General features: G+C 44.6%; 1 protein-coding gene across 2 annotated transcripts in view; it reads right to left on the reverse strand.

Annotated features, from left to right (window-relative positions):
- The window catches only part of HMGN3 (high mobility group nucleosomal binding domain 3), a 115,730-nt gene that overhangs the window by 81,326 nt on the left and 7,867 nt on the right, over window positions 1-26,537 (reverse strand). Inside the window, exon 3 of one of the 2 annotated variants that reach the window (XM_045009014.1) lies at window positions 13,974-14,041. In XM_045009014.1, coding sequence (XP_044864949.1) covers window positions 13,974-14,041 — 68 coding nt within the window. Of the gene's footprint in view, window positions 1-13,973; window positions 14,042-14,368; window positions 14,389-26,537 lie in introns of those variants that run through there. The other variant, XM_045009015.1, reaches the window with a different exon arrangement.

Genomic DNA, 26,537 nt, shown 5'->3' on the forward strand with positions numbered 1-26,537 from the left:
TGAGGAGATTGTATATGCATACAGAGAACATGAAAAGGTGGGAGTTGTCCTACCAACTCTAAGAGGCTAATTAAGAGAAAAAACTTTTGTAGTGATAATCAAGATAGCCCATTACAGATAGTTTGACAAGAGGTGTGAGAATACTTAACATTGCGAACATTGAATCTATTTCCCCATGTTAAGTATTCTCACACCTTTTGTCAAACTGTCTGTATTAGGCTATCTTGATTATCACTTCAAAAGTTTTTTCTCTTAATTAATTAGCCTCTTAGCCCTGGTCTACACTAGGGGTTAGGTCAAATTTAGCCACATTAGGTCGATTTTAATATGAATGCATCCACACAACCAACCCCATTCCGTCGACTTAAAGGGATCTTAAAATCAACTTCTGTACTCCTCCCCGGCTAGGGGAGTAGTGCTAAAATCAACCTTGCTGGGTCGAATTTGGGATAGTGTGGATTCAAATCAACAGTATTGGCCTCTGGGAGCTATCGCAGAGTGCTCCATTGTGACCGCTCTGGACAGTGCTTTGAACTCCGATGCACTAACCAGGTACACAGGAAAATCCCCAGGAACTTTTGAATTTCATTTCCTGTTTGGTCAGCGTGACGAACTCAGCAGCACAGGTGACCATGCAGTCCCCCCAGAATCATAGAGCATAGAATGTTTCTACACTACCCCCATCATCTCCGTCTCTGAGGTTATCACAGATTAGAAGGTGAGAAAAATGCACTCGCAATGACATGTTTTCCAAGCTCATGCAGTCCACCCGCACTGATAGGGCACAGCTTAATGCATGGAGGCATTCAGTGGCAGAGGCCAGGAAAGAATTAAGTGAGTGCAAAGAGTGGAGGCAGGACACGATGCTGAGGCTAATGGGGGAGCAAATGGACATGATGAAGCATCTGTTGGGGGAGCAAACGGACATGATGAAGTGTCTGTTGGAGCTGCAGGAAATCCAACAAGAGCACAGACCCCCACTGCATAACTGCCTACCCTCCTCCCCATGCTCCATAGCCTCCTCACCCAGATGCGGAGGGGAGGGGAGGCTCCGAGCACCCAGCCACTCCATTCCAGAGGATGGCCAAAGCAACAGCAGTCTGTCATTCAAATAGTTTGATTTTAGTGTGGCTATAATAAGCAATGTGGCCTTGTCCTTCCCTCCTTCCCCACCCCACCTGGGCTACCTTGTCCGTTATCTCATTTTTTAAAATTAATAAAGAAAGAATGCCTGGTTTCAAAACAATAGTTACTTTATTTCGAAGGAGGGAGGGTGATTGGCTTACAGAGAATTAAAATTAACAAAGGGGGTGGGTTTGTATCAAAGAGAAACACACACAACTGTCACACCGAAGCCTGGGCAGTCATGAAACTGGTTTTCAAAGCCTCTCTGATGTGCAGCGCGCCTTGCTGTGCTCTTCTAATCGCCCTGGTGTCTGGCTGCTCAAAAATTGGACACCAGGCGATTTGCCTCAACCTCCCACCCTGCCATAAACGTCTCCCCCTTACTCTCACAGATATTATGGAGCACACAGCAAGCAGCAATAACAATGGGAATGTTGGTTGCACTGAGGTCTGACCTAGTCAGCAAACATGGCCAGAAAACTTTTAAATGTCCAAAGGCCCATTCTACCACCATTCTGCACTTGGTCAGCCTATAGTTGAACTGCTCCTTACTACTGTCCAGGCTGCCTGTGTATGGCTTCATGAGCCATGGGAGCAAGTGGTAGGCGCAACCACGCAGTGCTGCCGGCTGGGAGAGAAGCCTGAGGCAGAAGCCTCCAGCCCACGTGAGATTCCAGGCAGGACTGAATCTTAGACAAAACTTAAAGAAGAGAATGACCTGGAATCTCTGGCTCGCATTCGGTGCTGTAGGAGGAGGATAGCCATATCTGTCCAGGTCACCGAGGTCTGCCAGGAGCACCCAGGAGACATACAATGGCTATCAGCCCTACTGCACCGTCTGCCGCAAAGGCAAGGAGCTGCTGCTGTGTAGCAATGCTGTACTGCATCTGCCAGCAGCACCCAGGAGACGTATGATGACGGTGAGCTGAGCGGGCTCCATGCTTGCCGTGGTATGGCATCTGCACGGGTAACCCAGGAAAAAAAGGCGTGAAACGATTGTATGCCATTGCTTTCACGGAGGGAGGGAGGAAGGGAGGGGAGCCTGACGACATGTACCCAAAACCACCTGTGACAATGTTTTTGCCCCATCGGGCATTGGGAGCTTAACCCAGAATTCCAATGGGCAGCGGAGACTGCGGGAACTGTGGGATAGCTACCCACAGTGCGCCGCTCTGTAAGTCGATGTTAGCCACGGTAGTGAGGACACACTCTGCCGACTTAATGTGCTTAGTGTGGACATACACAATCGACTGTATAAAATTGGTTTCTAAAAATCGACTTCTATAAAATCGACCTAATTTCGTAGTGTAGACATACCCATAGAGTTGGTAGGACAACTTCCACCTGTTCATGTTCTATGTATTGTGATGGGGCAAGGCCAAATGGCTACAGTAAAGTAGTGAGGAACAGGTATGTTAGCCCCAGGCTAAACAAATATCTGGTACCATGATAACCAAATGGCAGTTGCTCCAGGTTAAATCAAGACACCTGGGGCCAATTAAGATCTTTCTAGAAGGCAGTGGAGATAGCTAGATTGATTGGGACACCTGAAGCCAATCAAGGGCTGGCTGGAACTAGTTAAAAACCTCCCAGTTAGTCAGTGAGGTGGGCGTGTGAGGAGCTGGGAGCAAGAGGTGAGAGTGAGCTGCTGGAGGATTGAGAAGTACAAGCATTATCAGACACCAGGAGGAAGGTCCTGTGGTGAGGATAAAAAAGGCGTTTGGAGGAGGCCATGGGGAAGTAGCCCAGGGAGTTGTAGCTGTCATACAGCTGTTACAGGAGGCACTATGGACAGCTGCGATCCACAGGGCTCTGGGCTGGAACCTGGAGTAGAGGGCGGGCCCTGGTTCCCCCCAAACCTCCCAACTCCTGATCAGACACAGGAGGAGTTGACCCAGACTGTGGGTTCCACCAGAGGTGACGATCACTGAGGTGTGCAAATATGCCAATAAGCACAGGACCCACCAAGGTAGAGGAGGAACTTTGTCACAGGTATGTATGTGTATCTCCTCACTATATGTTCTATTCTATGCATCCGATGAAGTGGGCTGTAGCCCACAAAAGCTTATGCTCAAATAAATTTGTTAGTCTCTAAGGTGCCACAAGTACTCCTGTTCTTTTTGTGGATACAGACTAACATGGCTGCTACTTTGAAATAGCATCTCATGGAATCTCTGCTCATTTCCTGACACAGGAGTGAAAGTGCAAGCAAGAGAAGTTCTTTAAAATGCCTCCTCTGTGGCTGGCTCTTGTAGCTGGGAGCGCATGGGCCAAAATGACTGCTCAGCAGGCAGTTCAAACTTTCCATAATGTACACTATGGACAGTCAAGTTTTCCCACAGAACATCACGTCCAAAAGTCCAGAGCAGCCACATTTCAAGTGAGCGCTAGGGAGTATGGGATATAGTTGGTTTGATTCAGGTCTGCGTGGACACCATAGCCCCAGGCTCAAGCTTGGGTTAGACAAGTCTTAACATAGGGTTAACAATCAGTGTGGACACTCAAGCCCTGGGTTCTCTAACCCAGGGTCAGATGACTCGAGTGCCACTATCCCTGAGCTTACATTGCAGTGTAGACATATCCAAACAGGTTCACCTGCTCTTATCTATGATCTTGCATTGGCCATATTAGCCTCTGGCAGAGCCATCCCTAGGGTACAGCAAATCGGGGCAACCGCTCTGAACCCTGCACTTTGGGGGGCCCCCACAGGCCGGCATGATTGGCCAGCATAGTTGGTCCTGGAAGCGATGGATTTGTCACTTCCACCCCAGACCCCACATACCCCTAGGGATGCCCTGGCCTCTGGTGTAGGTGCTCAGATGCTTGCTGAGGTTAAGAGCCCACATAAGAACTATCCAGAGGCTACTGTATACAACAGCAGAGGCTGGCTGTCCTGTTTCAGGACAGACAGCAACTGAGAGCCAGGTATTCCTGGACTCAAATCCATGCCAGAGCTGAGATTAATGTAGTTTGGCTGTTCAATATGCAGTTACAAATTGCTGCAAAGCTAGTTCATATCCTGGCACAGGTTTCCATGGGATGTCACAGCAGCTGAGTGAATGCCATCAAACCTCCCACAAAGGGCTGGCTAATTTCAGGACATTTTGAGATCCCTTTAGAGTTTACTATGAATTCTTTATGGTCTCACTCAACAGAACATTTGTATGGCTTTCTGGCATGCAGCAGACACAGAAAGCTGTAACCCTGCTGCACACAAGGCCAGCCTATTCAGAGACAGTCAGCCATGTGAGGCTAAACCAAGCTGGTTTATCCAGATTTTGTAAAAGTCTAACTGTGTTGGTTAGCAGTGCAATTATTTTACTGATATAGTTATAACCAGAAAACTCCTAGTGTTGACCCAGATATGCTTTGCAAAGGTATAGTTTGTTCCCTTTTCCATATGAGCATAACTATACCAGTGTAAGCACATGTATACCAGAATAACAGCTTCCGCAGTAGGGGGGTGTTGTACCACTTAAACTATCCATCATCTTCACCACCATCATGGCAAATCCCAAATGGATGTATCCTCCTTGCAGATCAAGTGCTACCTGAATCCATCTCTAGCTGGGTCCTTACAGCAGTCTGACTGGATATTCAGTTTATGTCCATCATTGGCGATCTTATTGCCCCACCAAAGCTTTTGGTGACCATGTGATTGCCGGCCATGTAGCAGCATTCATTGGTAAACACACTTCATAATTTGTTGGTCTTCCATTTTGTATGTAAACAAGCTCTGAGTTTTACACAGCTATCTCTAAAGGGTGAGGAAACCTCTCTCAGGGAGGCTAAAGGGGATTTAGCAGCAGTTTAGGGTTGAATAGACTCTCTACAGATTAATCGATGGGAGGATGTATCTGTCGGGTTCATAACATTTTCCTTATGTTGTACTGTGTTCATATTGCAAGGATATGAAGATAGTCTGGTTCTAAACTTTTTTGTATGCAATAGCATTTCATTTTAGTGCTATGCCCAATATGCTTTGAGAGCCCTGTTTCATTCCCAGTAAATACTATTCAATGTTCTGCAGGAGCCACTTATTGACTTTCCCATAGTAAGGTTGTAATTATAAAGGACTATTTGAGTGAAAGATAGCCAAATTCCAAGTTTTGTGCCACAGAAAAACACTGCAGGAGACAATTGATGCTTGACGTGTGCGCCATATATGCATATGGTCTCCAGCTGTATTGTGATCCCATACTGATTTTCCTTCTCCAGATATAATCCACTCTGATTCTTAAATATAATTTTAAAGAAGCAGCAGAAATGCTTCTAAACAAACCAATTGTATTGTTTTGAAATGGTCATTCACGCTCACAGGAAAAGTACTACTCTCTTTCCATGGAATTTTCTGAAATATAAGTTGTAGATTGATATTTTCATGCAATTGTTTCTGAAAAATATGTGCTATGCATAGACTCATTGGTCAGCATTTCACTGCAGCTGGACGGCAAATTTCAGTAAATACTATGTCCTCCTGTTTTGACTGGAGACCTGCAGGATCTCTGGATTTTTAAAAATTGTGATAATGTGATCACTTATTTGTCATGGAATTTGGTCAAGATTTTCAAAACTAGGTGCCTAAAGTTAGTAGCTCCTAAGTCCAGTTTTTGACACCTAAATAAGCTCCCCCCAAAGCTTCTGGATGCCCAGGACTTTTGAAAGTCAGGCTACATATGACCAAATTTAAGCACCTAAATAAGTGGCCTGACTTTCAAAAGTGCACTAAATATGGACTTAGAAGGCCCTGACTTTAGACATCCAGTGCTATAAATTGTGGCCTTTAACTCCTCCTGTATTTAAGGATCTGTCACAGGTAAGGATACTATGCAGTGTTGTTGTCACTATGCCCCAGGATATGAGAGACACAAGGTAGGTGAGGTAATATCTTTTATTGAACCAACTTCTGTTCATGAGTAAGACAAGGTTTTGAGCTACACAGAGCTCTTCTAGCCGGAATGGTCCCTTAGAATATTGTGCTAACTACTTATACTAAACAGTCTGTTCCACTTTGCATTTAGCTGTGATGCTCAGAGTATGTTTCCCAGACCTGAAGAAGAGCTCTGTATGAACTTGAAAGCTTGTCTCGCACCAACAGAAGTTGGTTCAATAAAAAGATTACACCCCCACACCCCCCATCTTACCTCTCTAATGTAATGATATTGGCAGTAGCTGTGTATTAAGAACCAAATAATCCCTTATACTTTGTTTGCCTTACACAGGCTGTGGCCTTCCCAAAGTGAAACATCCCTGCCTCAAACTGACAGCAAGTATATTCTTTTTGTCCCAAGCTTGCAGTGACTCAAAAGTTCTGTAGAAAAATGTTTAACTCAGAAAGTTCCACTCTTCATATTAACAAATATACTCCACACCATTTGGTACTTTTTCTGTCAATAACACAAACTCTATGGAGATAGGCCAAAGATTTTCTTAGCAACCAAGTCTCTTGCCTGATGTTCATGATTAAGTGCAACAGTCTGTTAAAGGCTTAAAATAAACCTACCTTCTCAATTTGGAATTTCATATAGCAAAACAGGTTTCATCAGTAATGAATCTAGTACCATTTAAGAAGAATTGTTTCCTTATTTCCACAGAGGCTAAAGACTCACTAGATATCATGCAAGAGGGGAATATGGCAGTAGAAATAGTCCTTTGGGAACTGCCCAATCACCCCTGATAAAGTAAAAGGGTTCTCATCAATATCTCGTTTGCTGATATTGACGTTTGTCTCTCCTGTATTTCTAAGAAAGCTTACAATGTAAATTGATTAGTTCCTAGTTTAACACTTACTATAAAAAAGGAAACAATATTGCCTCAGACTGTATTTCTCTACTGTACAGTAAATTACATCGTAATTGATGCCTTTGCTAAGAAATTTTCAGAACCAAGATGGCAAATACTTTGGGAAAAAATATATAATATCTGGGGACATTCTAGGAAATTAAGCCGTATCACACTTTAGAAATTGTACTTACTTAACAGATCCCTTAAAACCTTTATGAGAACCTCATTCTTTGTGCTCAAATGGCGATAAAGTGTAGAAAATGTCACAATTTCTACCCCACTTTGTTTTTAAATACTGCCTACTAAATGGCTCACCTCATGCTTACCAGAGGTCATAAAGATAGACAGAAAGCCCAGAACAGTAACAGACTGTGGAGATGCAATGTGACAAATATTGTACTGAATTGCTATGAAAAAGAATGAGAACACCAGCAATGGATGGGGCTGAAGAATGGATTTCAGTCCCCTCAACATCATGATGGCTCATAATGACATACTCCAAGTTACAGTTGCCTTATGATAGTTTTAAAGTTAAGTGTTTTGAGATCTTTGGAAGTACATTTCTACAAAGTATTAACAGTATTTAAATATCATATTTCCCCAGCTATCTTGGAAGTAGTTTTTCCTCACTAAACACTGTGACAAAGCTCTGTCCTTGTCTCCGTGGGTCCTGCGTTTCCTGACTGATTTCGCTAGCCTCAGAGGCTCACTGTGACCCTCCACTTAACCCTTCTCTCTCTAAAGACAAGGGTCACAGTCTACTGAGCCATTTTCATCATAAGCCAGAGAGGGAGGTGAGGAGAAGCAATCCTTCCTTGCACACACTCTGTTGTCTCCCAGTCACAGTGATTAATCAGGGGGGCAAAGCAGGGGAGACCAGGCCCGCCTCTACTCTAGGCTCCAACCCAGGGACCCTAATAAGGTCAGCTATGGTAGCTGACCTTTTAGGAACAGGACACATACAATTCCCTGGGCTACTTCCCCAAAGCAGCCCCCTATTTCCTCAAGCTCCACTTACTTCAAGGCCTCCTTCCTTGTGCCTGATATGGTGTGTACAACTAGGGTGACCAGACAGCAAGTGTGAAAAATCAGGATGGGGGTGGGAGGTAATAGGAGCCTATATAAGAAAAAGATCCAAAAATCAGGACTGTCCCTATAAAATCAGGACATCTGGTCACCCTATGTACAGCTCAGTCTCTCCAACAATGCAACTTCTTGCAGCTCCTGACATGCGTGTCCACCTGACTAACTGGGAGGCTTTTAACTGGTTTCAGCCAGCCCCTGAGTGGCTTCAGGTGTCCCAATCAACCTAGCATCCTCCCTGCCTTCTGGAAAGCTTTTAAGTGGCCCCAGGTGTCTTAATGGCAGCTGGTCCAGGTCAGTTTACTTATCCTGGTACCAGGAATTTGTTTAACCTGGGGCTAATATATCTATCTCCCACTACTTTTCTATAGCCATCTGGCCTTGCCCTGTCACAACACCTGCTGGAACCAAAAGATGGTAAAAATGAAGAATTATTAAATAGGAAAATAAGAAACAAAGGAACAGACTATTAGGCCTTATCTACTGGCTTCCAATGATCTTAAGTAGCTTTTCATTCAGGTCTTTTATAGTTTATCTACATTGTCATGCTTTACTGATCTCACATATGAAGAATAATTTCTCCTGTAAATCTATTTCCTGCATTTAACAACATATCTCCAAAATATAATTCCCCTGATTTGTCTTCTTTAGGGAAGTACAGTACTTCATAACTATTCCTCTTACAAGATTATCTGCAAATAAATATATAGTCTAAAATGCAAACAGCTGTAATATAACATGTTGAATGACCCAATTGACCAGGTAAAAGATTAATTAAGTTAAAGATTTTTTTAAAACCATGAAATACAGTAAAACTGAGGTTTTTTTACTGTAACTCATTTTATAGTTAAATAGCAAGAGTAAAATATAAACTTTGAAGAATGCAGACTATTTTAAATTACCGAATGCCCTATGGCTTTGAATTCATGCTCTACTGTGGTCATACAGTGTCTGACATCATATTGGAGTGGAGAGTGGTTGGTGCAGATGAAAACTGATGTCACTGGATCTAAAAGAATAAAAGTAAAATCTGTGACTAGGTACCATTATATGCTGACCATTCCTTTACAGTGAAGGGATCTATACAGGGAGGACAAAGCGCCACCAATGCCCCAGGTAAGTACTCCACAACCTGGGTAGGGGAGGCTTTCTTGTTATTTACACAATGGCTGGGGTCTAAGAGAATCCCATTCCTTTGAGGGTCAAACTGAAAACTTAATCATTCCTTGTTTTATGGCAATCTAATAAAACTCCTTGTTAAGCCCCCATAGCCCTAAGAGCACCCCAATGCCAGATTGCAAGAGGCTCCCTGGTACGTAACTGTACATCTCAGCTGGCTGACCAGCTCAGTACACTTCACGCACTGTTGTCATGATATTTATTTAAAAGGTGTCTTGTAATGCATCATTGGAAAACTATTGCCACACTGGTCACTAATATCAGTGTGAAATAAATGCAACAACACTGCATGGGAAATTGTGGATCCTCTCTGACCTCACATTTTGGAGTCTGTAGATGGCTCATCCTACTAAACAACCTGGAGCATGCTGACAGCTTGGTGTGAGTAAGAAATTACATTAGGCCAAGCTAGATCTCGCTGCAATTAAGTGTTAGACAATAGAAAGCGGCTTATTGTTTTGTTTTGTAACCCTTTGATATCGCTTTCCCTCTTGCTTGAAATCACTTACAGCTATGAGCTTCGTTAATAAACTTACTCTTTAGTTTTACTACAAACCTTCTCAGTGTTGTGTGGGATGTCTAACCCCAACTGGCTAACAAGCTGTTGTGTGTACTGACTCTTTGGAGAGTGAACTTTGTGTTACCTCTGTGAGTGTCCAGGAAGAGGGGCTGGTTCCTACAAGGGAGATGGTTTTGGTGAGACTTGGGACTGGAAGGGTTGTGGGGTCACCCTGCAAGCAGTAACTAGACTGAAGGAAGCCCGGGTGAGACCATTATGTTGTGTGCATGGTGCTGGTGTCAGGGCTCTGAGACAAACCTGCAAAGCAGAGAGGCATCCAGGGCTACAGGCAGGCATTGACAGAACCCCTTACTGGTCTGGGTGAACCCCAAAGCATCACAGCCCCCCATCTGCTCCTCATATTCTGGGGTCAGACCAAAGCCTGCCTGGCCTCTCTAGTAAATCAGAGCAGCTCCGGGGCTACTCTAACTTCTGCTCCACTTCCCATGGCCCCACATATCAGAGAATAATCATAGTGTAGTGCACTTTAGCTATGCCCATGATTCTCCTCCCATGCTAGGGGTGGAGAGCAGAGCCCTTACACCAGTTCTACATTGGTGAGTGAGGCCCATTGCACAGGGACAATCCCCATGATACCATTTTCACCTCACTTGGGGTCCCTCTGTGCAGTCAGAGTGGCATAAAATGGCCTCAGCATAACTGAAAATCAGAAGACCCAACATCTCATCTGATAAAACCTTATGTGAGCTCCTCTCCTTGATGCATGAATGCCAAGTGGTAATACATACTGCTGGAAATGGTGTCACGAAGGAGGAATCTGTTCTGAATGCTCCTTCCCAACAAGTATTGAACATCCTGCTTGTGGGTATGATATACAATAAGGAAAACTACTTCTGGAGTGGTGCTGGGGAAAGGCTAGCATTGTTGTATGGGTGAAGAAAGAATATTTTTGTGCAATAAACATGGGTGTCTGGAATGGGAAAAGATGAGATTTTAAAAGGAGTCCAACCAAGCCTGTTTTCAATTAAAACATCCCTGAGCCAATTGCTGTAATGGCTAGGGAAAGATCTCTTCTGTTATGCAACACACGTGGTGGATCAGTTTCTAATTAATTTCAATTAGGTGGTGATGAAGTTCCTTGGCTTATTACCCTGTCATTTGCACTGCATTTTCCAATTGCATTCAGACACTAAATATTCTCACAGAAGGTAACTGCTCATATGGGAATTTGCTCGTGCAAGATACACAATATATTTCGACCAACATCAGATTCAACACACCAGCAGCCTACCGTTGTCAATTTTTCTGTAGGCATCATGACAGAGTGTACTGGTCCTGGTCCATGGCTAGGAAGAGGTTATGATGCTGGCAGCCCAGGGTCCAGCTCATGCCAAGGTCCTGGGCCTCACCGAACACTGACAAATACATAGCCGGAAACTAGTCTGGCTCACTTGTGTGTTAGTACAGTTAAAATAGATATTAGAGTTATAAGAATGTGTTTAGTCTGTATAGAATGTTTGTAGAATGCTACATGAATTAATCCTACTTATAGTATCTGTACCCCATGTTACAAGGTAGTGTTTAAATGTTTGCTTTGTAACTATAAAAATGTTTGCTAAGGCTGTAAATCCCCCCATAGTCAGGAGAGAAGCATCATCAGGTATGAAATACTAGTTCACCACAAGAGGTGTTATCTCCTCCCAGACAAAAGAAGGTGTACAGCCATCAGACAAGCCATTGTGGACAGAAGACTTTGTTGATTTCTTCCCCCACATCCCTGAAGAGGGTAGTGCCTAAACCTTTGTCACATCACAGCTTGAACACTGGGGGAAGGGAATAAAAATGCTTTTTACGGAGAATTTGTTATTCCTATGCTGCTTGAAGTGTGTGCATTTCCAAGCATAAGCAAGGAATCTCCAGCTGTTTTGCCTGGGTTCGTCCTAAAGGATATACAGAGCCTGCTTACTATAGATGTTTCTATTACACACAAATGAGTTGAGTTTCAAAAGGTATGTATGTTTACCTGCTTTAACTTTAGAAATCTCTCATTTCTTTTTTCCTGCTTAATAAACCGTTAGTTAGTTGGTCACTGGATTGGCTAGAAGTGTTGTCTTTGGTTTGAGAATTGAATACAATTGACATGGGGTAAGTGACTAATCCTTTGGGACTAGGGGTAACCTGACTATGGTTGTGATCTGTGGTGTAAAGTGACCATCTAATTCTAGATCATACAATCAGTTTGGGGCTTTTGCCCTACTTCTTGACAGACTGCCCTGAGGTTGGCACTCTCAGTCGTGAGCCACTCCCAACAGCATAACAGAGGTCATTAGAGACTTTGATAAAAGCAGTTTAGATGGAGTGCATGGATTTGAAGCAGGATTGGACAGGATCTAGGATGGAATTAGAGGAGAGGAACTCCAGAAAGAGATGGTAGACAATGCAATCAATGATATTAGCGATAAAAGGAGGATTGGGGAGTAGTGGGGGAGGTTGTGGATCAAGGGTGGCTTTTTTTTAAAATGATGGGAGACACTAAAGCAGGTTTGTATTGTGAGGGGTAAGAGTAAGGGAGCACATAAGAGTAGGTATGAGGGAGGTCAGAAGATGGGTTGGAATGGGGTCATTGGGGCAAGTGGAGAAGTTAGAGGAGGAGAATAGCAGAAAAAACGTGTCTGTGATTTGGAGAAGGAGCAGAGAACTATAGGAAGGGAAGAGAGGGTGAGATGAGGGAAGTGGGAAGGTCGAGTCATATTTTGCCAGTTTTCTCTAGTCAAAAATCTGCAAGATCCTGTGCAGAGACAGAAATAGATGCAGGAAGAGGGTCTGAGGAGATCTGCGGCTGCTAAGACAACCTGTTTGATATGTATGTTTGTTCTGACACACAATAACTCTGGCTTTCGTGAATGCATCTGGACTGCTATTGCATTCTTTTCATTGCGTACAGACTCCACAAAGAGCACAACTCTGACAGCAGTTGCCCTTAGGACACAGTATAAATGAAATGAGAGCAGGAAACACATGAAAACAATGGCAACAAAATCAGCTCGTGTCAGTTTCAAAGGCAGTGCTCTTAGACCACAGTGTTCTGTGTCAATGAAATGAAAAAATGCCAAAGTTACATTACTGTGCTATAGGCATCCCTGAGCCAAAAGAGAGTCCCTAGTTCTAATCATTCTCATAAGTCACATATACACATGAAGAAAAGTCCATTCTAATCCCTTTTCAGGTACACCCATCCAGTGGCTTCTAGGAGTCTCTAAGAGTCACCTATTACTTGGTAAGTGAGTTACTGGGGTGTTACCTCACAGACTTCTTAGGCCCAATTCTTTAATAAAAATTCTTAATAAAAGGAAAGAAGAAAAGAGAACAAGTTGGGAATGTTTAAATGGCACAATATTCATTATTAGGATAAATAAATTACTTAGGTTCATGAGTCAATAGCCTCATGGAAATACTCTTAAATGTAGGAACTCTGGATTTGTTGAGGGCATTGACATGGAAAGATGAACAAAAATGTATGCCAAACATTGAACACTGAAAAATGAAACCTTGGGCTGTAGAGAGCAGGAGCTCCACAGTAACGATGACTAGGGCAACAGCTTCTCAGACAGAGCTGTAATTCCCAGTCAGGGAGGCAGGGTATACAAAGCTAGCTTAGTTGGTAATAAAAATATCTTTGACATTTTTACCCTAAGTCCCCTCATTGCCCCAAGGGAAAGAAAGATGCACCCTGACAAATATCTAGGCCTGAGGACAGCTAGGATGTGGGAAACTCACCTACCAGACCCACATCAGCAGGATGTGAGGGAGTGCTGAGGAGGAAGAGCGCAGAACCTTCTAGCTCTCTTCTGAGTGTTTGTTTTTAATCAGTTGATAGGGAAACAGAACAGCCATTTTATGACAGCATCACAGAGGGGATACTGTGGCTAAGACCACTTGTGCATTTTAGAGTGTTAAAGGAAAAATGCTGATAGTCCTAGCAAGAGGTTAATATACTCTTGCTATGATTAAAGAACTAAACTCAGGGGTAGTGGATTATCTCCAAAAATGATGCAAGGAAACATGGTAAAAAGAGGTTTTTTTAAAAATGTACTTAGTAGAATTAATGGAAGAGATTTAAAACTAGTATACATAGGCTGGAATTTTAGAAGTAATGTTAATAAATAAAGCAGGATTTGAAAGCAGAAAGGGGATTTCAATGAGAAGGTCAGTTGACTGTAAACAGAGGGAAGAGGTCTACACATATAGCAAAGGTATGAAGCTATCTATATACCCTTCTTACCATATATAGCAGCAGAAAGATTCCAGACAAGTAGCTGTAACCTTCACATGGGTGGGGAGTTTCACAACCTTATTCAAAGAGAGCCTTCATTAGTGCCTTGACAGCACACACATGTGCCACAGAAGACTCACCTCAACTCTCTTAACTCAGCTGGAGGCCTTCTTTTTTCAGAGAGGTTAAGTGCTGATTATTGCCTGCACATGCCTGAGCACTGTTCTATGGAAGGGCATGGATAATGGATTCAGAGAGCACTGACCTGTCTCGCTCTCGGCCATGCTTAGCAACTGGCCCAACTCCAGGGGCTAAAATCAGAGACAGATTGGGCCAGTATTTCACACAAATGTAGGGCCACATCACCTCTGAGCATATAGCTTGGTGTGTGAGTGTTAACCTACCTCATTAACCTCACATGCCATAAAGCTAGGCTGCTGGCTGAAGAGGAAGAAGCTTAAAGCACTCTCACTGGTGCAGGCAGTGTTAGAGCAGCATCAGGCCAAGAACACTGAAGTTACAATAGCTCCAAGGTATCAGGTTGTTGTACTTATACTCTAATGGCCTTAGCAGAACCTCATTTTGGGTCACTGAGAAAAGCAAAGGGAGCCCAGATCTATTCTCAAATAAACCATATGGATCTTGCCAAAATAAACAAGGCCTCAAGAAAGTGAACCAACTCCCCCACTCTGGGTACGTCTACACTACGGGACTATTCCGAATTTGCATAAACCGGTTTTGTAAAACAGATTTTATAAAATCGAGTGCGCGCGGCCACACTAAACACATTAAATCGGTGGTGTGCGTCCATGGTCCGAGGCTAGCGTCGATTTCTGGAGCGTTGCACTGTGGGTAGCTATCCCGTAGCTATCCCATAGTTCCCGCAGCCTCCCCCGCCCCTTGGCATTTCCGGGTTGAGATCCCAGTACCTGATGGGGCAAAAATCATTTTCGCGGGTGGTTCTGGGTACAGCCTCACCCCTCCCTCCCTTCCTGACAGCGGCAGACAACCGTTTCGCGCCTTTTTTGCTTGGTGAACCGTGCAGACGCCATAGCACAGCAAGCATGGACCCTGCTCAGCTCCATACCGCAATCGTGGATGTTTTAAACACCTCGCGCACTCTCGTGCAGTATATGCTGAACCAGGACCTTCGAACCGAGGCGAGTAAGAGGCGGATACGGCAGCGCGGCGATGACAGTGATGAGGACGTGGACACAGAATTATCTCAAACCGCGGGCCCCGGCGCTTTGGAGATCCTGATGGTAATGGGGCAGATTCTATCCATTGAACGCCGATTTTGGGCCCGGGAAACAAGCACTGACTGGTGGGACCGCATTGTGTTGCAGGTGTGGGACGATTCCCAGTGGCTGCGAAACTTTCGCATGCGTAAGGGCACTTTCATGGAACTTTGTGACTTGCTTGCCCCTGCCCTGAAACGCCATAATACCAAGATGAGAGCAGCCCTCACAGTAGAGAAGCGAGTGGCGATAGCCCTGTGGAAGCTTGCAACGCCAGACAGCTACCGGTCAGTCGGGAATCAATTTTGGAGTTGGAAAATCTACTGTGGTGGGGGGCTGCTGTGATGCAAGTAGCCAAAGCAATCACTAAGCTGCTGCTACGAAAGGTTGTGACTTTGGGAAACGTGCAGGCCATAGTGGATGGCTTTGCTGCAATGGGATTCCCTAACTGTGGGGGGGCGATAGATGGAACCCATATCCCTATCTTGGCACCGCAGCACCAGGGCACCCAGTACGTAAACCGGAAGGGGTACTTTTCAACGGTGCTGCAAGCACTGGTGGATCACAAGGGACATTTCACAAACATCCACGCGGGATGGCCAGGGAGGGTTCATGACGCTCGCGTATTCAGAAGCACTACTCTGTTTAAACGGCTGCAGCAAGGGACTTACTTCCCAGACCAGAAAATAACAGTTGGGGATGTTGAAATGCCTGTCGTTATCCTGGGGGACCCAGCCTACCCCTTGATGCCATGGCTCATGAAGCCATACACAGGCAGCCTGGACAGTGGTCAGGATCTGTTCAATTACAGGCTGAGCAAGTGCAGAATGGTGGTGGAATGTGCATTTGGCCGTTTAAAGGCGCGCTGGCGCACATTACAGACTCGCTCAGACCTCAGCCAAACCAATGTCCCCTATGTTATTGCTGCTTGCTGTATTCTCCACAATCTCTGTGAGAGTAAGGGGAGACCTTTATGGGCGGGGTGGGAGGCTGAGGCAAATCACCTGGCCGCTGATTACGCGCAGCCAGACACCAGGGAGATTAGAAGAGCACACCAGGAAGGCGGTGCGCATCAGAGAAGCTTTGAAAACGAGCTTCATCAATGGCCAGGGTACAGTGTGACTGCTGTGTTTGTTGATGAACACCCAACCCCCTTGATTGACTCAGTCCCTGTAAGCAACTCCCCCTCCCCCTTCGAGTACAGCTTACTTATGCAAATAAAGTCACTCTCATTTAAAAAGCATGAATTCTTTATTGATTCATTATAAAAAGAGGGAGAGAAGTAAGGGTGTGCTTTGGGAGGAGGAAAGGAGGGATGGAGAAGGCCATTAAAAAATAATTCAGAGTAACGGCATCCTTCTGGTTGGGCTGTCCACGGGGGTGGAGTGGGCGGGTGCACGGAGCCTCCCCCCACGCGTTCTTACACGTCTGGGTGAGGAGGCTAAGGAACATGGTGAGGGGGGAGGGTGGTTATACAGGGGCTGCAGCGGCACTCTGTGATCCTGCTGCCGTTCCTGAAGCTCCACAAGACGCCGGAGCATGTCAGTTTGATCACGCAGCAGCCCCAGAGTTGCATCCCGCCACCGCTGATCTTCCTGCCGCCACCGCTGATTTTCCTGCCGGTCTTCCTGCCGCCACCTCTCATCTCGGTTGTCCCTCCTGTCCTCACGTTCATCCCTCCTGTCCTCACGTTCACTGGCCTCTTTCCTGTAATTTGAAACCACGTCCTTCCACTCATTCAGATGAGCTCTTTCATTGCGTGTAACTTCCATAATATCCGAGAACATCTCATCTCGCGTCTTCTTTTTCCTCCGCCTTATCTGTGCTAGCCTTTGGGTATGGAGGAGGGACGCTTGAAAAATTTGCAGCTGCATGAGGGAGATAAAATATTTAGAAAGATACATTTTACAGAACAATGGTTATACTCTTTCACAGTGAAAAGCACTATTCACCTTACATAGCACATGTGATTTCCCTACAAGGTCGCATTTTTCATCTTAATAGTGACTGCTTGCATCTCTGGGGTTACAGATCTCAGACACAGGTCCAGGCATCAGGATTCAGCTTGCATGCGGCCATGGTAAGTCACTGTCTCAGTGATTTACCCCTCCCCCCCCAACGCATGGCTAATACCAACGCTAGCTCCCTGCTAATCAACTACCTTCCCCCTCCCCCCCACCCACCGCTTGTCCGGTAGCGTTGGGAAGATCGCCTCGCCGGTGACCAACCTGACAAGATCATCGGCTTTTCTCTCCTCCCCTCCCCCCGCTTCGCTACGTGCAGGAAAGTGTTTTTTTTAAGCTGCTGCATTCCACGAACCCAGTAGAAAAATGGCCACCACCCCCTTACTTAAATTCCTGATTTTTAACCAGGTTATCCTGAAATGATATCACTTTGCTGAGGATAACAGAACAAAGATAAAGAGCGGATGCTTCTTGAATGCCAGCAGTCACCGGGACCATACGCTGCGATGCTTTGCCACACAATGATACCTGATTACTTGCTACATGCATGGCATGGTAAAGTGTCCTACCATGGTGGGCGGAACAAGGATGCCTTGCCCAGAAACCTTCTGCAAAGGCTTCTGGAGTACCTTACAGGAGCGCTTCATCGAGATGTCCCCTGGAGGATTTCCTCTCAATCCCCGGACATGTTAACAAACTTTTCTAAGTAACTATACTGTCTGCGAATGCATCCCAAGTCCTCTGGGCAAATCAATCATTAAAAAAGGCTTGCTTAAAAAACACTGTTTGCTATTTGCAAAAGTACACTCACCAGAGCTCCCTTCCAGGGCGTCATTCTCTGGAATAGTTGCTTGTGAGGGCTGGGAGCAGGGTAATTCCGTCAGGGTGATAAAAAGCTCCTGGCTGCTGGGGTTCACAGAGTGCTGTGTGCTCTCTGCGAGGTCTTCCTCTTCTTCTTCCTCTTCATCTTCCCCGTCTGCATAATCCTCAGACATGGCAGAGATTACAACCCCCACCTCGGAATCCACAGTCAGGGGTGGGGTACTTGTGGCGCAGCCCCCTAAAATTGCATGCAGCTCATCATAGAAGCGGCATGTTTTTCGACCTGCCCCGGACCTTCCGTTTGCTTCTTTGGTTTTCTGGTAGGCTTGTCTGAGCTCCTTAACTTTCACTCTGCACTGCACGGAGTCCCTGCTGTGGCCTTTATCCGTCATAGCCTTAGAAATTCTTTCAAATACTTTTTCATTTCGTCTTTTGGAACGCAGTTCTGTTAGCACTGAATCCTCTCCCCATATAGCGATCAGATCCATTACCTCCCGAGCGGTCCATGCTGGGGCTCTTTTTCGATTCTCAGGAGACTGCATTGTTAACTGTGCTGATGAGCTGTGCGTGGTCACCTGTGATGATGAGCTCTCCACGCTGTCGAAGCAGGAAATGAATTTCAAAAGTTCGCGGGGCTTTTCCTGTCTACCTGGCCAGTGCATCCGAGTTGAGAATGCTGTCCAGAGCGGTCAGTGGTGCACTGTGGGATAGCTCCCGGAGGCCAATACCATCGATTGCGGCCACACTAACCCTATTCCGATATGTTAATACCGATATTAGCGCTACTCCTCTCGTCGGGCAGGAGTACAGAAACCGATTTAAAGAGCCATTAAAATCGATATAAGGTGCCTCCTAGTGTGGATGGTTGTGGCGTTAAATCGGTTTTAGGCTCCTAAAACCGATTTAAACGCCTAGTGTAGACCAGGCTTCTGTCATGAGTGAGAAGCCTGCTGAGAACTGCTTTAGGAGGTGAGCTCATCTGCAAGTCAGAACCAATGAAAAAGAAGAGACCCTCTGTATGGAGAAGGATCAGTCCGAGAGGGAGGTCACAAGATCATAATGAAGTGGTCAAATGAAAATAAGATAGTGTTGAAAGGACACTTTTGGAAGTGGATAAACCAGATGCATGTGAATAGTTCAGTCCTGGCTAGAGATCCCTCTAAGGGTATGTCTACACTGCAATTAGACACCAGCGGCTGACACACGCCAGCTGACTCAGGCTCGCCAGCGTGGGCAAGGGACTGTTTAATTGCGGTATAGACATACCAGTTCTGGCTGCAGCCTAAGCACTGGACCCTCCCACGTTATAAGTTCCTCCCGCCTGAGCCCAAACATCTACACCACAATTAAACAATCCAGTGAATTTGAGCCCCAGGAGCCTCAGCCAGCTGGCATGGGCCAGCCATGAGTGTCTAACTGCAGTACAGACGTATCCTAAGCTCAGCTCTTCAAAAGTATTTAGGCTTCTATCTCCCATTGAGGTCAATGAGTCAAGGGGAAGTAGGCACCTAAATACCATTGAGGATCCATTGAGAATAGGAGTTTGCTAGTCTCATCCCAATCCAAACTGGAAGGATGGCAGGAAACAGATTTACAGCAATAGAGATAGTCTTTTATCACTTTGCTTTCGGGAGCTCAGAGGATTAGTTTAAGGAAGAGGAGTGGGAAGAAAAGAAAAAGGTTGAGTGGCCATGTCACTCCTATGCCCACTCTGAGTGATTAAAAACATAACAGTAATACAGACTCAGACAATGTGCCTCTGTGTACTGAGGGGCATGAATAAAAGGAGGCTGAAGTGGGGATGTGGGATGAAACCAGAGAGGTAGGCTTCATTAGAGGAGAACTCAAAGCATACTAACCTACACTGCCCAGCTCAGACATTAGCTTCCAAGTAGGCAGGCAGAGAAGTAAGTGAGGAAAAGCCTGACCCCACCATGAGGAAACACACAAATTTAGGTGTGGGAGAATGTTTCCTGCTGATCTTCACATAATGAACTGTACCATATCCCTTGGAGAGGGAAGATTCATGGTATAATAGGTGCCAGGAATAGGTTACAGCTCCTGAATGGGCTACTATTGGAACTACTGCCTTAAAATATCACCAGAGGCATTATACACACTTCAAAATTCCATGGCTGTCACATCATACCAGAATTTTCTGATCCTCAGCTGCACAGATACCTCAACAAGTTAACTGAGTTCTAATATAGTCCTATAGACCCAGACTTTGAGACATATCCCACAGAATCCCTGAGAATAGCTATGAACTAGTGGACCACATGGTAAGTTATGACCCAGGACTATGGAAGTAACCAACAGAAATTATGGTGAAAACTTCAAATGGTTGTGATAGATACCTACATTTTCAAATGATTGTCCAAACCTCTCTCTTTTTTTTTTAAAGACAAAAGTTAGAACTCTCCTGAAAACAAGCTTTCATACAATTTCTGAACAGCTAGCAATAGCATGAAAACAATGTTTGAACACTTCCTCAACAACAAATAACATGAGTTAATGTATAATTAAATCCTTCCAAAGCATGACGGTTCAGGTTGTCTCTTGTTTTGTCTGAACTCTCTCTGAGCCTTACCCTTAAGGTTAAGAAAAGGAGAAGAATTATAGAGGAAGAGTTTATGTGGAAATGCCGTATCAGATGCTGTTGAGCCCTTCCCCTTTCTCAGTTCCTGGAGGATCCTCTCTCCATCCAGCAACAAGGATGTGGTCTCACTCTTTTAGACCTTTCTGCACAGATTAACATGCCTGGTGGTCCTTAAACAAAAGGAACAAAACATACCCAGGATTCAGTGCAGAAATGTGTGCTCACATTTTTTGTACACTATCAGGATCACATAGAATCACAGAAGATTAGGGTTGGAAGAGACCTCAGGAGGTCATCTAGTCCAACCCCCTACTCAAAGCAGGACCAACCCCACCTAAATCATCCCAGCCAGGGCTTTGTTAAGTTGGGCCTTAAAAACCTCTAAGGATGGAGATTCCACCACCTCCGTAGGTAACACATTCCAGTGCTTCACTACCCTCCTGGTGAAATAGTTTTTTCTAGACCGCCCCCACTGCAACTTGAGACCATTGCTCCTTGTTCTGTTATCTGCCACCACTGAGAACAGCCGAGCTCCATCCTCTTTGGAACCCCCCTTCAGGTAGTTGAAGGTTGCTATCAAATCCCACCTCACTCTTCTCTTCTACAGATTAAACAAGCCCAGTTCCCTCAGTCTCTCCTCATAAGTCATGTGCCCCAGCCCCCTAATCATTTTTATTGCCCTCTGCTGGACTATCTCCAATTTGTCCACATCCTTTCTGTCATGGGGGCCCCAAAACTGGATGCAATACTCCAGCTGTGGCCTCACCAGTGCCGAACAGAGTGGAATAATCACTTTCCTTGATCTGCTAGCAATGCTCTTATTAATGCAGCCCAATATGCCGTTAGCCTTCTTGGCAACAAGGGCACACTGTTGACTCATATCCAGCTTCTCGTCCACTGTAATCCCCAGGTCCTTTTCTGCAGAACTGCCGCTTAGCCAGTCAGTCCCCAGCCTATAGCAGTGCATGGGATTCTTCAGTCCTAAGTGCAGGACTCTGCACTTGTCCCTGTTGAACCTCATCAGATTTCTTTTGGCCCAATCTTCCAATTTGTCTAGATCACTCTGGACCCTATCCCTACCCTCCAGTGTATCTACCTCTCCCCACAGCTTAGTGTCATCTGCAAACTTGCTGAGGGTGCAATCCATCCCATCATCCAGATCATTAATGAAGATGTTGAACAAAACTGGCCCCAGGACCAATCCCTGGGGCACTCCACTGGATACCAGCTGCCAACTAGACATTGAGCCATTGATCACTACCCGTTGAGCCCGATGATCTAGCCAGCTTTCTATCCACCTTAAAGTCCATTCATCCAATCCATACTACTTTAACTTGCTGGCAAGAATACTGTGGGAGACCGTATCAGAAGCTTTGCTAAAGCTTTTGATACACATAATTCATCAGGCTGTTCTGTCATCAGTGTATTGCAGGCTCTCTGCTGTAGTTCAGCAGCCACATGCCTTTACTGGCGCAAAACATCTTTTGATTTGTAGCTTAAGTTATGGATGACTCTCTATTCAGTAGGGACCCTGAAGGAATACTGGCTGGTTAGAAAGCTGCATCTACAGCCATTTCTTTTCAAATGCGTACATTGGTAAGGCTAGAGGTGGGATACCTCTCATTAGGATACATTTAGCAGTCCCTCTTTTGGACACACTTGATGTGTCTGAGCACAGCCTCAGTATATCCATCTGAAACAGACTCTGCTCATAGTTGGGAATTGGGGATCACTGGTAGTTGAGGTAGAATCAGAATTTGGTTTTCTGAAGTGCCTTTTGTCAGTGAATTAGCTACCAAGAGATCATTTTGGCAGGCAGCAGCCCATGTGTGCTCAGTAATGGTTCTCAGGAAGAAATTAAAATTGGTTGCACATGAGCAGTACTAGTGGACAGGAAACTGAGACTATCCCTTGATCTGTCCCGAGGACCATGGCATCTTCCCCCTAGTTAACAATCATTGGGTGGGCTTTAATCTCAATTAGTAGCTGTGGCTACTGTGTGGCCTTAGCAAGGGAACTACACTCCAACTGGAAGAGAAATCCCAAGGATTAAAAATAAATTGTCTCACCCACTGCCAAGTACAGGAGCATAATCCAATGGTGGGGGTAGGTGTAATAAAACAACTCTCTCTCTCTCAACTGCAACACTGAGTTTGTTTATACCCTGCACACACAGCCAATTCACACCTCTCTCAGGTAACTAACACTTCGGCCAGGACTCAGTCACATCCACCTAAGAGAAGTAATGGGAATTTGTCCCATCTGCAAATCAGTTCATTTTTTTTTCCATGTTGAGTAGACCTGAAGGATTTTTAAAGTAATTAATAGGAAAAACCTTGGATTACAAATCTCAGGGGAAGTTAGTTCGTGAATGTGAGGAATTCTAGGAGAGTTCCTATATATGCACACATTTTTACTCATAGGTCCTGTTAGTTAGCAGCTATAAGTTTGATGACAAATTTCATTTTGAAATATTTTTTTAATTGTCATAAAAATTTAAGGATGATCCCAATTTGTCAGGTACTTAGAACTGTGACCACATTTTCATGTATGTTTTGAGCACACTGGCAGTCATCAATAGTAAATACACCTCTACCCTGATATAACGCCACCCGATATAACACAAATTTGGATATAACGCAGTAAAGTAGTGCTCTGGGGGGGGGCTGCGCGCTCCAGCGGATCAAATCAAGTTCGATATAACACGGTTTCACCTATAATGCGGTAAGATTTTTTGGCTCCTGAGGACAGCGTTATATCGAGGTAGAGGTGTAATTGAGATGGCACAAATCAGAACACTGGGTCCTAGCCCACTGAACTTTGGGGATTTCCGATCCAGATCTGTATTTGAACTCAGTAGCTCAGTCCAATCTTTAGTAATGATTCTAACAAATCATTTGACTTGTGTGTGACTTAGCAGCTACAGAGGCTTGAACAAGGCCACATACAAACTGGGAGGGTACAAGTACTGAAATAATAGGGGATGTTACAGGTTAGGGTTGAGGTGTATTTGAGAGTTATAGATGGGCCTAGAAATAGATTGGAAGGAAGTGTATTGAAAGAGCTGTGTAAGGCCAGGAGACTGGAATATCATGAGGTTTTGCAAGTCATGAGTGAGGTGCATTACTTGGCTGTGTTAGGGCTCAAGTCTAGAGTAGCAGGGTGATCCAGATGAGGACTGAGGTTCATTGGAAGATTTCCAAAGTGATGAAGAGAGAGAAGGAAAAGAAGAATCTGCAAAGAGAAAAGGATGGGATACTGGAAATACACCCAGTAAACGGTCCTTTTAAAGGTACAGACAAATTCAACTGGAGTTTGTCTCCTAGCATAAATAGTTATACATACCAGAAGCAAAGTGTCACAACATAAATGTGTTGGAAAGAATTTCAGTCCTCAGAAAAGTGTACAGAATACTACCCAGCACAGGCCTAACTACATCAGCTAAACTCTGCCATAGCAACTGAAGAGAGTGGCAGTACAGAGAACTAACTTATTTCTATGTTTGATAGTGGGAAGGGTGGTGGTTTGGTGAATTAGGAGCAGGAGGACTTTCCCTGAGTACAGTGCAAGGAGGAAAAAGGCACCAGACAGTAGTGGGTGAACAAGATAAATTGGCCATCACAGGTGGAGTAGCGGGCTAAGACAAGAGAAGATCACTTTTTTTTTAATATTATACATAAGCCCCATTATAAGCAGTCAGAGCTCTTCACTAACTGTTAACATTTAATAATTGTAATAACTGACAAAAACATCAAGACAAAATATTAGAATAAGCAGAAAGCAAGTTGGATTAATCAGGGGCTGGTATGGCACTGATAATATTAGGTGCTCACTCAATGTACTCCCTCTGCCGTGTCTGATGCTGAATCAACTAAATCTTACCTTTAAAGGCTGAAATGTGTTTGAATGGTTGCAGGGCAGGGATTTTGTATTTCGGGTAGGGAAAGTCAGCTTTAAAAATAAAATTATGAATATTCTGGAGTTTGCAGTGGCCACAGTGACAGGAAAACAGTTTCAAAGCATTGAACCTGAGTGGATCACAGCCCACTGCTGGTTAATGCCAGCATTTCAAAAGAAAGACATCAGAAGTCTTAGGCAACAATCACAGGACTGAGTGTCATTTACAGTTCTGTGTATTAGCAACACATACCAGTGGCTGACAAAATGTGTAGCAAGGACAGAGAACAGACTGTCCCTTACAGCCTGTGACATGTTGGAATGGAGCTGCCTGGGGACTGCAGCAGATGAAGTGTCACTATATTTTGGACAATCTTCCAGCAGGAGAAGAGACCAGAGCATGACTGCACCTAGTAAAGAAAAGTTTGCGCCTCTTCCTTCTGAAGGCCTCTCTCTCATCAGCAATTAGGTGATAAGCCTGGGCTAAGGCTCTGCTCAGTGCTGCCTTTGCCTACAGCCCTCTTTCTTCTCCTTTGTGCTGTGGCTATAGGTCCCGTTCCTCAGATTTCCTCTCCTTTGTGCTAGGTCCCCTACCTGTAGCTCAGGAATATAACATTTCTGCTATTAACATAGAGGCAGCCTGGGGACTAGCCCAAGGCTCAGCAGGAACCTGGAAGCAAGTTTAATTCACATCTGACCCTTGGCATCCCCTTTGCTGGGCTTGGTTCTCTACAGTAGGCACGGGCTACTGCTGCTCTCCTGAAGCAGCACCACAGGCAATGAATATGTCAGGTAAGCATTCAGTATGGGTATGATGTCAGTGGCCAAAGTGTGCCCTGTTCCAGATCCGACTCCCACCAGCCCTGTCCCTTCTCCCCTGAGAAAGTGCTAAGAGCCTCTGAGCAACATGTTTTACCAAGTGGATCTGAAACAGACTGAATGAAAACATTTTAGCTTGGAGGCCCTAATTGTCCAGAATTGAACTGATTTTCTTCTATCGTGGCTTGTCTTCAGCTGGAATTACCTTAATTCTGAGGGGTCTTTATTAAAAGAATGATATTCATTTAGTTTCTTCCACTTGAGAATCTCTGAGTGCTTAACAAATATTAACAAGCTAACCAACACTTCTGTGTAGTAGGTCAGTGTCATCACCACTTTAACAGATGGAGAAACTGGGGTACAGAGACATTTGTCCAAGATCACACAGCAGGTCAGCATCGGAACTAAGACTGGAACTCATGTCTCCTAATCCTATTCCGAATGCCCCTAGAGCACAGCTCTACATCTCTTCTGGATAAGTTGTTCTGACAACGTAGCACCCACAACTCCCAGTTAGGTCTCTCGGAGCTAGAAATGCTCAGCATTAGTGAAGAAATCAGGCCCTGTATGTTATTTTTTCTATCTGATAAAGGAGGATAATAATATTTGTCCACTCCTCTGGAGTACCCACCCCACAGATGTTTTGTTAAATCAAAATAAGGTGTTCAGTTTACAAACAGGCCAGTCTCAAGCTCATCATCATCTAGAAGTTAAGAATCACATTACTGGCAACCTCAAGTATTCCAAAATCACGAGGCAGGACCCACAAAAATCACAAGATTGCTTTAAAAAAACATAAGAATTCAAAAATATATATTTGGGGGGTTTTGTTTGCCCTCTGGGTTTTGAGCCTTTAGAAATTTTACATTTTCAAGCTTTTCTCCACTTCCATGAGTACTAAAACCTTTTATGTAATCCCATGACTGGAGGGGCTGAAGCTTTAAGACAAATGACAAATATTGTGAGACTTGGCAACACTGAGATTGTCTCAAATTTGCAACTTCCCGAGGTTCTGGGTGATACAAATGTAAACATTCATACCTTAAAATACCATTAAACCAATTTTCTTCAAACCTGGCTTTTTTAACTGAGACTTTAAAATCAAGCCAAGTTAACTGTCTGTATGCAAGGTTCTAGAAGAAATAGCATCTGTATCTTAATATATTGCATTAGTGGGAATGTAAGCTTTGGGAGACAGAGATCTAAAGGGAACATCCAGGCCATACACAAGTGT

This window comes from Mauremys mutica, chromosome 3 (genome assembly GCF_020497125.1).
Source record: "Mauremys mutica isolate MM-2020 ecotype Southern chromosome 3, ASM2049712v1, whole genome shotgun sequence".
Taxonomy (NCBI): domain Eukaryota; kingdom Metazoa; phylum Chordata; order Testudines; family Geoemydidae; genus Mauremys; species Mauremys mutica.